Consider the following 15,980-nt stretch of genomic DNA (forward strand, 5'->3'; position numbering starts at 1 on the left):
ACAACGAGGGAAGAAGTTCCTGTGATTAGCTTATCCTGTATACCTGTCTCTTTATTTAGGGATGTCTTCCATCCAATTTCCCCTGAAAAAATATGACGGACGAAGATCAATGTAGCGAGACGCGAGCAGTTATCGTAATCTGCTCGGCAAGACGCCGGGTGGGGCGACAGGCACGCCTGCCATATCGATGGTTCCAACGGTGTGTAACGGCGAAAATGGCTATGATAGCCATCGTAGCTCTATGTGTAGCCACCGCGACACTACTTAGAGCGATGACAGAGTGCCTTTCCTTTGTTCTCGGCAGTGCACGTTTTAGAAAGCAGGCCTCCTTCTGCTGCCCCTGGCCTCCTAACCGTTTTGCTGTTCGTCCATACAAACGATAGCGAAGACTTCGCCAACAGCAGCGACCAAAGTCTCTACATTCTCCCTTCAGAACTACTATTACGTTATAACACCTTTAAATGAAGATGGCATTTCGGTGCGCGTGATGACGTTGCGCGTTGTCAACTAGCATCTGTTGCGATGCGTTACGGAATCTGCGACAGAGACGGTTGAAAACGGCAAGCGAATAGGGTTTGAAAATAAGTAATGGAGAAATTGTTCACAGCTTGTGTACATTTAGGCGCTCGCACACTATGAGGAACAACTAATCAGAAATTGCCATTAACCTGGTTGAACCACTTATTCCCGTTACATGGGTATCATAAAATGGACCATATCATATGGGGATCATAAGATGGATCATAAATTATATAGGTTTCACTGGTAACATAATTAGGATGTGCAGCATTCTTAAATGACCGGCACTTCGAGCTGCATTCAACCGCATTCGTCGGTGTTATTCTGAAGATGCGTTCGACGCGAGATCGGCGGCGAAGGGAAGGCTTTACGACACTGGTCTATACTGGGGCAAACGATTCCCAGCCTCGCTGCTGTATGCTTACCATCAGCTCCACCGTTTCTAGTTTCACTAGTGACAACGAAGTGGTATTAGGTTCGAAAACGAAATGGCGTTAGGGAACGCAATAAAAACAAAGTCATTCAGCTGAAGGATAAATAATTAGATCTATTGGCGTATAACAAACACGATGTTAACAATGACTTTAGGCCGAATTCGCAGTCATCGCGATTAGTAAATGTCAGATATTTCGGAACATATCATTAGCCCGAATAAGCATTTTTCGAGGTGCTTAAAATTCTACCTAAAGAGCTATATGTTAAGACGGCTTCTGAGGGTCCATGAGGAACAAGGTGTTCAAGAAAGGCGTCTACCTCATTGACAGTCTCCCATATCAAGTGGGTTAAATCACGTTTTAATGCTTTCGATCCACATTTTACCGCAATAGGTAAATGACGCCTGTTCTGAGTTTGGAAAACCAAAACGATATGCAGAATATGGAGAATGAAAAAAAAAAAAACGCGTAGGGAGGTTAAACAGCACCTCTCCTGATAGAGCAGTATCTGATAGTTTCTTTACGGTGCCATACCTGTTTTGAAATATCGAACAATACGCGTCTCTATAATGTCTATTTTACAGTTACATCACGGCAAGCAACTGCTAGTTCCACTTGGGTAGGTAGATAGGTTCGGCTCGTAAAATGCATAATTTCTTAAACACGGACATTGTTATGTTAGCAATGCCACAAAACTAGTAATTGACCTCTGGTCTTCATATAGGTTTTCGTAAACTCCATCAAATGGTATCACAGGTCACCTCGAGAAAACAAACTAGTGCGTTCGTAAAAATGAATTATGGATCTGAGACTACCACTCGTTTCTCATTACCCCAAATAGAGAATTAATAAACTGGACCACTTTCTATATGCCCTAGATAATAAATAGCACGACCCAAATACGGCTAGGCAAGCATTCATAGTGACAAATTATAGCGAATACCACGTAGTGGCGTCAAACGCAAAAACTTCGAGATTTACGTCCGCTACTGGACACGAGAGTTGCTTTATATCTGAAGTGGGACCAGTCGCAACTAAACTAGCGATTCCGGCTTTCCCCTGAAGCATATCACCTGAAGCTATAGTGGAAACTCTACTGCAGTTAGGTGTAGCAGAATTCATACAACCGGCGCTTGAGCATATTTCTATTTTTGTAAGCTTTTATCTAAATGCTCGTTTCGAATTTGTACGCCCGATCTGTCTCACCTAAGCATCACTTCAAACGGCTGGCCCTCGGTATGTCACGAATCGTGCGCCCACCCATGTCCGGCTTTCAACCTACGCCACCTACTATGTATCTAGGTTTAGTAGGCAACCGCGTTACCACAGCGCCATCATGGAGCTTTGACATTGTACTTAGATTGTTATGTCTCTGAGTTCTGAAGCAATCCTGATTCCATCAAAGTGATGCTGAATTTCCAGAAGATTTAGCAGATTCGTTTGTGACGTTTTCCTGCTGTCCTTTGAATAACGATAGGAAAATTCATTAATTCGATAGTGAGTAGACGATGAGAAACCGGATACACCTAAAATTCCGAAAATTTTTCTAATTTAAAACGCCACTACGTTTATAAATATACAGCCCGAAACCTTTCAATTCTATAGAATATTTGTTAAGTTAAGCTTCGACACTATGAGGTACAAATCTCGTTTCGCACGTGACGACGGTAGATATGGGGGCGTGCGCGCTGCGGAATGAATCAGTGATCGTCACAGACAACGCGCCATTGATTTATCCATTGGAAAAACCCTATATTCTGTCATTAACTATTTAGGGAAACTAGCTGTTACACTTACCCCTATGCAAAGCCTGCCGTACTCCAAACTTTTGCTTGCCCTGAACGTCATCGGCGTATACATGCTCGTATATGGTTTCATTGTTTACCACCTTCGTTGTCACGTTTTTCGGAACTATAATCGGTGCTAATGTTGACCTGTATATGAATAAAGGTGTAAATTACGTTTTATGTGGAACGTAATAATTTAGATAGTTAAAAATATAGAACAGCCGTTCATAGTGTTCCTTAAAAAGATCCTACCCGCATTACCATCTAAAACATAAGGGACTTGGCAGCTAAGCAGAATTACCAATAAAAGTAGATTGCTTACTGTATTATTGACACATCTTAGTTTTTGCTTGAAATAAGACATATTTTCACTAAAGTAACTACGTATAGATATAATCTAGACAAGTGGATTCTTCGCTAGAAAGGGTCGCTTTGCACATTTCTTCCTTCTACATTCCGTTAGCGCTATAGGAACTAGTTTATAGACTTATATTTAGGCTATACAAACCTAGTAAAATAAGTATGTATTGGGTCAGCTTGGCTGAAAAGAGTATTAGGCCTCAAATAATGCAAAAAAAAAAAAAAAAAAAAGCTACGATGTGTACGATCATGTTCGTTTCATGTCTCATAATCATTATAGTTTTACGACCGCATTTAGAGCTACAGTGATATCAAAGAGAAACTATTGTAAAAAATACTGTATTTATATTTATCAGCGTGCACGGTGGTGTGTTGGATTGTTTCAAACTTCGGCGTCAACGTATATATCATCCACATGTCACGTATTGTATGGGTGACGTTTCGGCGGAGTAGTAATTTCCAGTGCTAGAGATCTATTCGCTTGCACACGCTACATTGCTTTCACAGGATTGTTCTGCGATAGACGAAATACAGAATCTCGTATCAGTGAACGACATGTCTAGCTTTGTTTAAACCGTACCGGGTATTGAGCAAGTCCTGTTGGCTTTGAAGAGACCCTAATGTCTTATGGATAGATGATGGCATCACATTCTCTACCAGGTTTAGTTTATGGGACAGAAGAAGCCTCTTTTTATGGGATACTCAAACCTAGCAGGAAATAGGCCCAGTTTCGATCATATTTCAGAGGATATTTTTGAAATTTCGTTAGCGAGCTGCACATGCTACCAGATGCCATAAAGAATAAATCGATAGATGTGTCCCATCTACTTGTTCTATAGGGTGTGATGCAATATCATCGCGTATTTTCTTCGAATGCCTTTCATAGATCTGCTCTGGCGTTTGCCGTCAGATATTTTCGTAAGTTCTTATCGTCATCCGACTGGAAACGTATTTTCTTCTAAAACACATCCGCGCTAGATAACAGCCAATCGGCAGCGTTCCTGCTATTTCAATTAATTTTACTTGAATTGATGCCGTTCACGTTTAAAGTAGATTTTCCTTTCAACCTCTTGCTAGTGTCGCGCCACCAAGACAAGTTCCTGAGTCAGGCAAACTTCTTACCTGCGCAGGGTGTATACGTGCGATAAAAAAAAGTTATGCACACACAGTCATAATAGCCATCATTTAATAAGTTGCCAGAGCGTCTTCTGACACGCCTGACTGGCAAATCTTGCCAGTCAGGCGTTAGAAGTAGTGATACGTCTTAAGGGCCATAATTTTCAGTCGTTAGCTTTAAGTGTTGGCCAGTAAGGCTGCGAACTATATCCGCTTTATACTAGGGATTGATGCATATTAAGATGTCGAAACTCCGTTTCGAAAACTCGAACTTCCCCCAAACAACTGGTAACTTTCTCAAAGCAAAGACATGAGGATGGTAAGTATCAGTAAAGATCAATTGCATAGTTCATGTCGGATCTATCAGATACTTCAGACAAGCAAGTTTAGCGACACTAAACATTCGCTGGGCCCTTGTAATAAACTATTTTCGTACCTAAATAAACATTAATACGCGCGAAATTTCATACATACATACATACATATACATATGATGAACTTTATGAGAATGTGATGATTCTACGGAAAAATAAAAAAAAAAACATGGATGCAAATCATTTATGACCAAGCAGAAATGCTTGTTGGCAACAATCAAATACAGCTGGGGCTCGTATACAAAGCTAAAGGTATTCAAGTAATAATGAAGGAAACATCGTGAAGTTCTGTCAGGCTAGTTGAAACAGTTCGGCTGTAGTGATGATTTACCAACTACTGATTACTAGAAGAGCTTTCGTCTCGTTCTCATTGATCTAGCAAGTCCCCATAACCTTGCCACGAACCCAATCAGCCCGACGCATTACCTCAATTCGAAGAAGCGAGTTCCGCAACGGCGTTTGTTAATGTTGGGTAACTTCGACCGAACGATGGTAGCATTGCTGAAAGTAAGTAAACTATTATTGTGATTATTTGTCATCTTATATATTTTTAACTTAATATATTATTGCGAAATCAGAATGTGAACTAAATTTACGAAGCTAATCTTTTTGAGCCAGAGGCTCGCTGCTTCATGTCCGGCCGACTACATAAGTTGTAAACCAGACGCATTGCTGAGTACTAATTACCGGGCGCTGATGAGTACTCTTCACTTGTTGTTGTACTCGTTTGCGGTACGTTGTTCTTTTGATGAGACTTCTGTCAAAGGCAAGGCAAGGCTAGGAGTAAATAATTATTCAGTATAAACAAAGCTACTAACTTGACTAAAGTAGACTGAATTGCAGTTTTGAACGTCGAGGGCCTAACTTCTAAGTACCTGGCGCACGGTCGTCGATTTGTTAACTAGTTATAACTACGTACACCTTGTCTAGTATCTTGATACAGTCGAGGCTAACTTTCTGAACGAGCCCTGAACTACTCTTTAACACAGTTTGTGTGCGCACATGATCGAAAATACTGCCAAAAACACACCCCGATCTTGGACTAATGATAATAACCTGGCGGCTGATCTATTTGCTGCCTGATTATCTCGTCTGAGCTTGAATTAGATGAATGAAATTCATCTCTTGTTTGTTTAAAAATACGCATACGGGAGTCTTGACTTGATATATCGTCTTAATACCACAATTTTAAATAAGACACGTTCCTCCTTCTACGTTCTAGTTATCGGCTGTTACTGCATCTAGTGCTTGGCTTTCGAATTGAGCAAAACAAAATAAGAATTAACTAAATAAAAGATAAGAGCACGGACAAAATGAGAAATCGAACGGAAATTCGTCCCCTTTAGGTACTATAATCATAATTAGTTAAAAGACCTCTTTAGCTCGAGCACTATATAAATATCCCGATTTTGCATATCGCTAGTTTACAGATTGGTTGGATTTATGATCTTACGCATTCATAGAATTTAATTAGGTAAAAAAAATCATTTTCTGTATGTTCACGCGAGTCGTGTTCGCAAAGAGAAAACCCATTTTGTCTTATAGCAAGCTAGACACAAGGCAGTTTCTGGACGACCGTATAATAGTAAATGTACGCTAGTATGACGTAAGGGTTCCATGAAAATTCGCAAATCATTGAAAAAAAAAAATAGCGAAAACTGTCATACAAAGCAGTCCATGCCTTGCTTGTCCGAGAGATTCTGTATTATAACGATAAATCAAGATAGAATACCGTTTTGACGACGTTGAGAACCAATACGTACTTCAATCGTACAAATGGTATGACAAATACGTAGGCTTTGTTCCAGTCGCGCATATATGATCTTGAAGTCTGACTTAAAAAAATGGTCAGAGTAATGATATTAGTGTTAGCTAGATCAACTTTTCACAATGTTCATTTTTCAGGATCTGATTCAAGCGACCATAGTTGCGGCCAGCTCGGTACTATTAGCATGGTTCAGTATTACGGTCATCGGATGGGACCAAGCCCGGTACAAGGAACCGCCAAACCGAACAACACTACAGTTAGTTCAGCCCACCGTCAGAGACAGGTGAACGCGTAGTTAAGGAAAAAAAAAAAAAAAAAAGTAATTAATTAAAACAATACGCACACGATTCCATTTGTTGAGTATTCTGCACAAGGCGGTCCCACATTGGACGTAATCTAGCATGCCATATAAATGTACTCGTCGAAATAAGCAACCGTATTCTCGAAGGGGCAATGCCGATGCTATAATAAATGACCAGTATCGCCGTCCGTATTTAGCAATAGATGATAGAAATTCTATATTGATGATCGTGAGATACTTTTGGCAAATTGGGTCAAAAATCTTGATTTTTAGTAAAATGACGATTAGAGGTTAAAAAACGATCGTCTATCCCTGAAGCTCCAGATATCCAAATTTACTGCAGGCAATGACAATTCACCCAATTTTCTAAATTTGTTATTACACACACACACACAACCAACGCACAGGCTGTTGATTCTTTTCCCATTGCATGACGTACGTTGGCGTGTCCGCGTACGGCTGACCGTCGACTTACATCAAAACAAACGTATGCCAAAGCTACACGTCATTTATAGAGAATACACAAATTGGGCTCATTTTGGGATAGTTTCGAAACTGATCGCCATAACTTGTTGAAATATATATATGTTAGAGTCACGAAAGTGGGAGAAAAGCATCGCTTTCATCGGATCCTTGTTAGCCAAATCTTCGCAGGCTTTGGTTGCAAAATAAGTTCTCATAGACGGCAAAGGATTAGCCGGAATTAACGACTAACGAAACCGTTTCATTCGGACTCATCACCGTAGGGGGTCATTCCTCGCCTAAAAACCCCACCAAATTACGGCTATTGATATCGAAATTTAATAATACCAAATAAAATGTATATGACACTGCACACGAACTAGCCTACACTGTGACGCATGTAGCTCAACACGCGCCCAATTCTCGCCTTGAGTCGACCGTCTTTTCTAGGTCAGAGCTGCTTTACGTGAAAATACACGAGCGGGGCCATTGATCAATTTCAATCGTTTGTCTAACGTTTATGTAAAACGGGAGCGTCTAGTAAGGCTGTTCGCGCAAGTATTGCGCCACGTACTTTCTAACTGTTACTTTGTTAAGTAATATAAAAGAAGTTGTCTCCTACGAGCCAGAAATTCGTAGCGAATCTTTCACACATGTACAATGTGTGCCTCCATTTAAATTGTGGTCATCAGCTGGGACACTGCGTCAAATTGCGAACGTCCTTGGAGAAGCTAAGAGTTGTGACGACCGTTTCAAATGGTGTTCTGACGCTGTATCGGACACTCTTTTCTTTATTTCACTTTTTGTTGGACACTTAATAACTACAAGACATCGACAACAAGCGATCAATTCGCTTGTTATTTCGTTTCTATAATAAGAACTATATTTCTGCCAATTGGTGCGATATAGGTGCACAGATTATTCTCATGTTCCTCGTAAATGATTGGGCAGAGTGTCGAAAAGTTCAGAGGAAGCTCTGACTAGATAAAGCACGATTTCGGCACTCATCAAACAAATTACGAATATAAAGATAATACTATAAATGCAAGCTTTTATCTACCTTCTAATAGGAGGAGATCGGTTGCTTAACGAATGATTCTATTAGTTAATAGATGTGTTAGGTGTTGCTTCTTTGAGGCACTACTGTTAAAATAAATAAAGAAAATTGTCAGTCTTCTACCTCGATGTTTACGCAAAAATATCTCCGTAACTATATACCTGTCACAGAGAATAGGCACAAGTTGCAAGTAGAAACTTCGCTAGGTCGTCAGCATGAACAGGAACCTTACCTGCTAGAGAAATAAATAGGTTTACTGGCGGCCACTGTACTTCCGACTGCGTTTGACGTTGAAGTAGGTACATAAGTCGCTAACAAGGGCACCCACAGCAGGCAAATGGTAAATGGTCGCATTTCCTGTCCTTTTTCAAGAACTATAGTACAACAACCGGATATCCTTGAAGCGTTGCACTGGCAGAGCTGCGCTTGTCCGTGTTGCTACCCCGTTAACCTGCAATGTGCCATAAGTGTTTCAGTTAGGCACTTTCGAAGAAAGAAACGCTCTTCTCTTATGTTTGGTTCACTAGCACCGGCTTCCCGTCTGAGCGGGCCCTTGGACAAACTAATCGCTCGAGTGAAGTGACGTTAAAAATACGTTTTAGAATAACAGGTGAAATTTGTCAAAAACAGGTTGGTCATCAAAAACTGCCGAGATAAGCAGTGCCATGCACCTTCCGATCGCACTTGAATGAAGTGTTCGCCGCTCTTGTAAACTTATATAGCTGGCGAGAGGGGGGCACCGTTCGATTTCACTGTGTTTGATCGTGCACGTGCGAAGTTCCGTGCAATTCTCCTCGCACCTTGCGAACTAACTGTTGTTGCTGTACGTAAGAAAATAGCCATCGTCAAACGGGAGCTCGGCTGTCATCGCCAACGGCCACCGTCATCATCCTTATTGTCATCAAGAAAGTTCGACTGAAGCCGGACGTTCCAGCGTCGTTGTGGTCACAGCTGTCGCTAGAGCCGCGCGCCAGTCCTTCGTCCTCCTTTTGTCGTCGCTCACTTTTCAGCAGTAACTTTTACCTTGTCATTTTCTAACGTACTGCCCAATGTTCTGGCTTGCGGGAACAGAATTTGCAGAAACGAGTGACTGAAGTGCGCCCGAAATCGAACTCTTTTAGATGTCAGGGAAAATGACTAGTCGTTGGTTGCATTAGAGGGGATTTATCTAGTTGGGAACATCGACGTTGGGCATCAGTATTTAACATTATGTTCCGGATAACGACCCGACAAAGATAAATGCGGCAAGCGCATTCATACGGATACGGCGATAGATAAAATGCATCCGGCACGCTCTGATGCTGCAAATGTATCGCAGTATCGTTGGTGCCGGAGTAGCAGCAGCTGCTGTTGGCCCGTACACCTACTCTTAGTTCGTGTGATTCAATGGCGAACGCTACGCGCGGTAGACCGGATCCGACATATCAGCGAAACGTTAATCGGGGTAGCATGCGCCTACACGATACATCGACAAACCGTACAGCCATACTGGTAACCACCATAATAACAAACATCGTACGAATCAGCATAATACCATTTGTTCTTTTGTATCTCCAGACCCATGAGACCCCTATACTAACAGCTTTCAGCTGTCAGTATAGGGGTCTCATGGTTATTCGATCGAGTATTTTGTCCAACTAAAAGTGGCCGGTTGATTTTCGAGTGAATCTTTGCGGCATTGCTCCTCTGTCTGTTGTTTTATTACTCTTACCGAATTGAAGGAACATGAATACAAAACGTAACGGTATAACACGATTGTACAGATACGAATAAGCGTTGCATGGAACCGTTTTTTGTGCCGGTGTATTCATAATCATTGATACGGGTTAGCAGCGCGACTAACTCTCGACCCGAAGATGCAGCGTGAGTTGCAACCATTTGATGGGCAGTAATCGATTTTGGAGGGTGCTGGCGGAGCGTCTCGGGTCGCGCTGGGATGGTGCACATTTGGACACTCGTTGAATCCTTACCGACACGGAAACGACTACGGACGAACGGTTATTGGTGTGATTTCGCTATCGAGAGAGGGATCCACGGAAGGGAGTTACGCAGGCTATAGTATGGCGACGGTGCTGCTCAACAATACGAACTAACGATACTGGACGCACGAGCGGGGCTGATGGTGATAGCTATGCCACTGTACAATATATTAGACACCGTATCAGGCCGCCAAGTAACTGTCGCTCTTGGGTGGGAAAAGCAAGTCAATAAAGAAACGTTTAGGCTAGAATTCTGATTGATAAATAAGGAACAACAGCTGCAGTAATGTTACCGCCGGGCAGCATGGGCAGGTCCACGAACCGGACTAGCCAAATTTATACACTGCAAATGCCGGGATGATGGTGATAAACATGGACACCAGATCATATTAGCTATTGTTGACACGCGTAATGTCGAAAAGCGCTTATGAACAAATTCAAACATCGGGTTTATGGACATGAGGCGACGAATGGCAAATCGATTTGTACTAGCGTAGGTAAAAAAAAAAAAATAGCAAATTGGGCCTTAGTTTCTGTTTATGCTTATAAGGTAAAAAATCAATACGAGAGTACCCTATTACCCTTTCTATGAATACTATTGATTTTAGCTGTTTATGTGATTGCAATGTTTCGGCCTAATGAAAGCAGCACTAGGCCCTCATAGAAGACGGCGCACGAATTATGTTTACTTTACGGGTATAAGCACCTTGTGGCATAAAATAGTGCGTCCTTATCTAGGGATGCGCTGAAAAGAGATATGTGAACTTGTTAAATACAAATAGATACGACGCTAAACAGCATTTATGTGATGGTCTCTATTTATTTCTATAGTGCTAGCGACAACGAGGTATAGACTTAGGTATAGGTATAGGTTTAGATCAAAGGATAAGACATTTTGCAACCTTTCACTGAGCACCTTTAAAACCCACTTGGAAAGGATTTTCGAAATAGCTCATATAAGCAACTTTATAGTAGTTCTTACAATAAAATTATAACAGTACACTTATCTGTTCTGTTAATTGGAATCGAGAGCCGTAAGCATACGGGGCTACTATTACAAGTATTGAATTTTTCAGCGATAACAACAAAACCCTTAATTTGTTATCATTCCAAAAAGGGCAATTATTATTCGGCCGGATATGCATTACCATATTGTTCATAGTATTCTAGTATACTATCCAATACACCTAAAACTTCCCTATTTAAATTAAAATAAGGCCCGAAAAATTCAATGCTCTATGAGTCATAGAGACAGAATGCAGAGCCCGATATGTTTTTGTTGTCCACGTCGTGGTGGCTTTCTGGTAGTGTAGTAATTGCGAATATAGTCTCTTCAAATGCCCAGGGGCGGTTATTTTTGCTAGCAGCCTATCGTTTACTAGCTATAAACGACGCTCGCTCATAAACCGCGCGTTCAGATTAAAAGCCGTACATGAGTAGGAACACGGGAAAAAGTGGACAGGGATTCTGCAATTATGCATTTAAATAATGACGCACAACACTGCAATAAAAGTTAGAGATTGTCTGTCCATTCATGTCTATAGTAGATACGCACATAAGGATCGATTGATGTTTCCGGTAAGAACATGTAGAAATAGATAAATAACCATCTTTCGAGTATCGTTGATACGACCCTGATTGCAGTTGTACAGGGTTCAAGTATACGCTTGATCAACTATGCCTTGACTATTAGATTTCAAATGGTGTTTAGAACGGGCGAGCCTTAACATTGCCTGTTTTTCTTAAATATAAGGAACAAAATGAAACGGCTTATTAACGAGAAGCGATTATGCCGACATAGAAAATAGAATTACCTGTTTGTTAGACGTCCATATTTCTATTATGGCGCGTCTACGGCAGGGCGGTTGTAATGCTGCAGAATGGTTTTAGCTTAGATCCAGGCTATGCGAAATATTCGACGTTTTCCTTGGATTCATGAACGAATATTGTTTGTGTTACCTTGCACAAGGTCGGACCAATGGATCTGTGGCAATGTTCCCTATGGCTTTTTCTCCCATTACTCGTACCAGCTGAATCGGCCTAAACCAATCCCGCATACGTTCAGTAGCAAAGAATACAGAAGTGTACAACCGAACAGAGGTAGCAGCCTTTTAAACTATAATCAAATGTACAAAAAGGTACCTTAATTTCGTGAGAAACCATTTGTCTAGAACTGGGCCTCTGCTTCAATTTAGCTAACTGGCCATTGTGCTTATTTTTGTGTTTGCTACTTTTTTTTGTGTTCACAGATCGTATTTACGATGTGAAAATATCGACAAAAATAAACCCAGAATGTCATTCATAGTTAAATGTGTTCGACTGAGTTGGCTTCTCGCTTTATTTCAACATGGCGAAAATTTACGCCATAATCAAAAGTTCCATTGCATTTTCGAGCAACGGCTTGCAAGGTTCACAATGATAAATCCAAAGATCCCATCGTCTTCTCTCAATAAAATGCCAAGTATCCCTGTGATTAGCACTCTTCATGTAGCGTGGCATTGTCCGTCTTGCAATGAAGAAATGTCCTAAGTTAGTTTAATCATGACAAGTTTAGTCGTAAGAGTAATCAGTGGCCTACTCTGCCTGCATCCGCATAACGGACCACTTGTATGGGAGCATATGATTTTTAGCTAATCGTCTTTGCAGCGTCGAGTGACCATTGTCACTATTATTATATGTACATTTTTATTAATAATACTAGATCCGCAGCCTGGAACTTGTTTTACAAACGGGCTGCAATACACTGGATTATAAGGCTTGCCAGTCATTTTTAATTAAGACAGTAATTTCAGTCAGAACGTCTTTTAAATTATATGTTAGATGCTGTAAATGTCTGAAACAACGCTAGCCGCACAAAAATAAAATATATATTTAGATCCACATAAGTGGATAATATCTGTCCGTGAATCTAAAAACGTCTAGATAAAGTAACGTTTTCAAATGCCGCACGTTATTAGCGCATTGAATGGGCCCGGTTAGGATAGAAAAATGATGATAATGCTCTAAAACATAGTTTCCTCTATCCTGGCGAAGATCAAAGAAGGTTTGGCAATGTAAGACAGCGACGTCTTTGTCTTTCTCTCTCTTTTATTTTCTGCCATTGTCTCGGTACGCCATTCCCGAATTTATGTCTCTAGCAAGACCAACCTAAAATTAGCCGCCATCATCGTTCTCTCTTTTGAGAAATGTGAGTCATCTTGAAGGTTTAATGGGGAAAACGGCGCAGTGAGCAAACCAGAAAATAAGAGAAGCAGTGTACCGGCACTAGAAAAGGGTAATCACTTTTCATTTAAAGAGAGAGATCGGAAAGATGGAACGCGTTTAGTTTCTGATCAAAGAGGGGTGTCCGTAAAGGTCCTTAAGAGGGGGCGAAGCAAAGCAGTCGTACTATGGAGAAATCAGAGCCTTGCCATCCGGTTCGATTTCAGGTCGACAAATTATCTGAAGCGGGGAAAAAGAGTCGCAGGACGGCTTCGCCACAAGGTCCGCCGGCACTTAAAAAGGAAAGACAGTCATTCCGTTGATTTCTGGTAGAAAAACTGAAAGAGTTAGAAAGTAGCGTCGGTTCTACAAATTTTACCTTTGTTGCCACTTAAGATAGTCAGCTTGCTCGGGATTCGTAGCGTCCCACCCTCGACGGAAAATATGTACCGTAGAACGCATTGCTGTGGGGGTTGCAAGAGTATGAGGTTTTAAGGTTTTCAATAATTGGTGATTTTTTAAAACACCTAGTAATACGTTTGTTTGTTTAAATATGTGCTTAATTACATACTTGATTTTTTGGATCAAATCGAGCAAGGGTTGTATATTTAGTTTATAATAAATCCATAGATGGGGGAGCAAGTCATACAGCTGTAGCCTTTTTATTGTAGCCGCATTATGAATAGGCTTACCGATGAACTTGCATGATCTCGGTGCCAAAATAAGATCTTAATACCTTTTATAGGCTCTGACCTCGGTAAATAGAAAAAAATGTGTCATTTTTAATTACACCGACCGTCCTCCGAAAAGCCGCAGAGTACCAGTTGGGTGGCCCTATATTGTAAAAGAGGGATCTAAGGGCTTTCACAGAGGTGGACGCTATTTATGCAAGCAATAGATTACTTAATCAAGTTGAATTGGCTTCGATAATATTGGTAACGTTACATCGACATCCAGCTAACCATATGGAATGAGACCTTTGCGATGATTTCCGCCGCAAACGAAGGTATACAGTTATTTGTTTAGGTTAAGAAGCACCTTTCGGACTGGTGCTTTATGTAACATAAATAGATGCCATTAAAAGCTTGTGGCTATATAGTGCCAATGTAAAATTTCAAGCTTTTGTTAAAGATTATTTGCGATTAATATAAACAACCCAGACTTTCGACTTCCAAACGTTTGCGAATGATCACCCAGCCGATTTTTCGAAAGTGTGTGTTTTTTTTCCAGACGCCTCAAGATTATCATACAAATGGGTGCATATCCTTAATAATTATAAGATAACTTTAAACGACTGCCCCTATAAATATAACTGGAATTATAATACGAAAATTAGTATTGCTTTTGGATTTTGACATAGGTCTAACCATACCCATGTGCCGGTGTCTAGAATTAAATGGAACGTATTTAATAGTTAAGCTAAAATTAAGTGGTGGGCTGTTCGTCGTAGCTAGTATAATCTCATTCATTGTTCCAAGTATTCAGAAGAAGTCTATTTTAAAATAAAACCACGCATTTTTTTTATGACAGAGCTTACCTGCTGGCCTCCAAAATATGACCGGATATCAGCTGTTGCGTAACGTTTTCATATCGGATGGAATTTCCTCAGGGATGAAATAGACTGTAGCTGCCTGTAGATTCGCGACTGCTGAGGGACCAAAAGCAGAATTCGATATATCAGAATGAGAAAGACTACACGAAACCCGCTACAAGAACGTTAGCTGTTTAATATGCAAGCCAGCCAGAAGCCCTTGAAAGACTGCCTAGTTGACGCTACTTGCCGCTGAGTTTCCCTCATGCGCCAGACCACCTTCGACCTTTAGGAAACATTGAAATACCAAAAATACAAAGCTCTTCGATAGGAGCGAATCGATCTAGAAGATATGCCTATTTGTGGGTAAGATCAAATTCTAAGCCAGTGCTCACATTCTAATATTATGCCGTTAGGCTTCTTTTAGGAAGATGTACTCGTCAACAAACAGGTTTATATAGGATCTTCTAAAACCTTTGCTGATTCTGTCGATGGTTACTGCGTTAAATGGTAGGCCATACGTCTTTCAACAAAACAGTGAACTCATACAGGTATGAAGAGACAAATTGCGAAGAATACGCTTTGGAGCAACGTTGTATGACCGGCTAGGGGCTGAGACTTAAATTTGTTAAATTACTATGCATGAAATGCAGTTGAACGATATTGTTCAATATAAAAAATGACCCTAAGCAAGGTCGTATCGACGCCTTTCGGTACACACCATTAAAGGCTTCTTCAATAATGACTCTTCCGCTGTTGCTAATACGACTAAAAAAAGGATGCCTCGACATAGCTTGTTCTAGCATTGAACTAAAACTGTAACTTATGTGATTGGCTCATCCAAATACGTAGAATAAATAAGTTTTACATACGAAAAAATTCATCGAAATGTTAGGTGCAACTTACAAATAATATCTATCAATTTCGATCGATTTAATTCCGACTTACCTTCGTAATATAGTTGCGTAAACATAGTTGTGACTTTTTACCATTTCTAATTAAATAATCATTTGCACACGTGTGTACGTAGATGCACACGACACTTACACGCTCGACCGAAAGCGCCAGCCTTAACTATCCTCCTTCCTGCA

General features: G+C 40.7%; 1 protein-coding gene across 5 annotated transcripts in view; it reads right to left on the reverse strand.

Annotated features, from left to right (window-relative positions):
• The window catches only part of LOC111243197 (uncharacterized), a 144,160-nt gene that overhangs the window by 17,408 nt on the left and 110,772 nt on the right, over positions 1-15,980 (reverse strand). Inside the window, exons 1-5 of one of the 5 annotated variants that reach the window (XM_086977493.1) lie at positions 15,937-15,951; positions 14,896-15,003; positions 8,411-8,629; positions 5,017-5,091; positions 2,751-2,887 (exon numbers count right to left, since the gene is read on the reverse strand). In XM_086977493.1, the coding sequence (XP_086833619.1) occupies positions 2,751-2,887; positions 5,017-5,091; positions 8,411-8,532 (334 nt within the window). In that variant the 5' untranslated portion in view covers positions 8,533-8,629; positions 14,896-15,003; positions 15,937-15,951. Of the gene's footprint in view, positions 1-2,750; positions 2,888-5,016; positions 5,092-8,410; positions 8,630-8,849; positions 9,646-10,021; positions 10,121-14,895; positions 15,004-15,936; positions 15,952-15,980 lie in introns of those variants that run through there. The other 4 variants (XM_086977492.1, XM_022788399.2, XM_086977494.1 and 1 more) reach the window with 4 other exon arrangements.

Source organism: Varroa destructor, unplaced genomic scaffold, assembly GCF_002443255.2.
Source record: "Varroa destructor unplaced genomic scaffold, Vdes_3.0 BEIS01000001.1, whole genome shotgun sequence".
NCBI classification, from domain to species: domain Eukaryota; kingdom Metazoa; phylum Arthropoda; class Arachnida; order Mesostigmata; family Varroidae; genus Varroa; species Varroa destructor.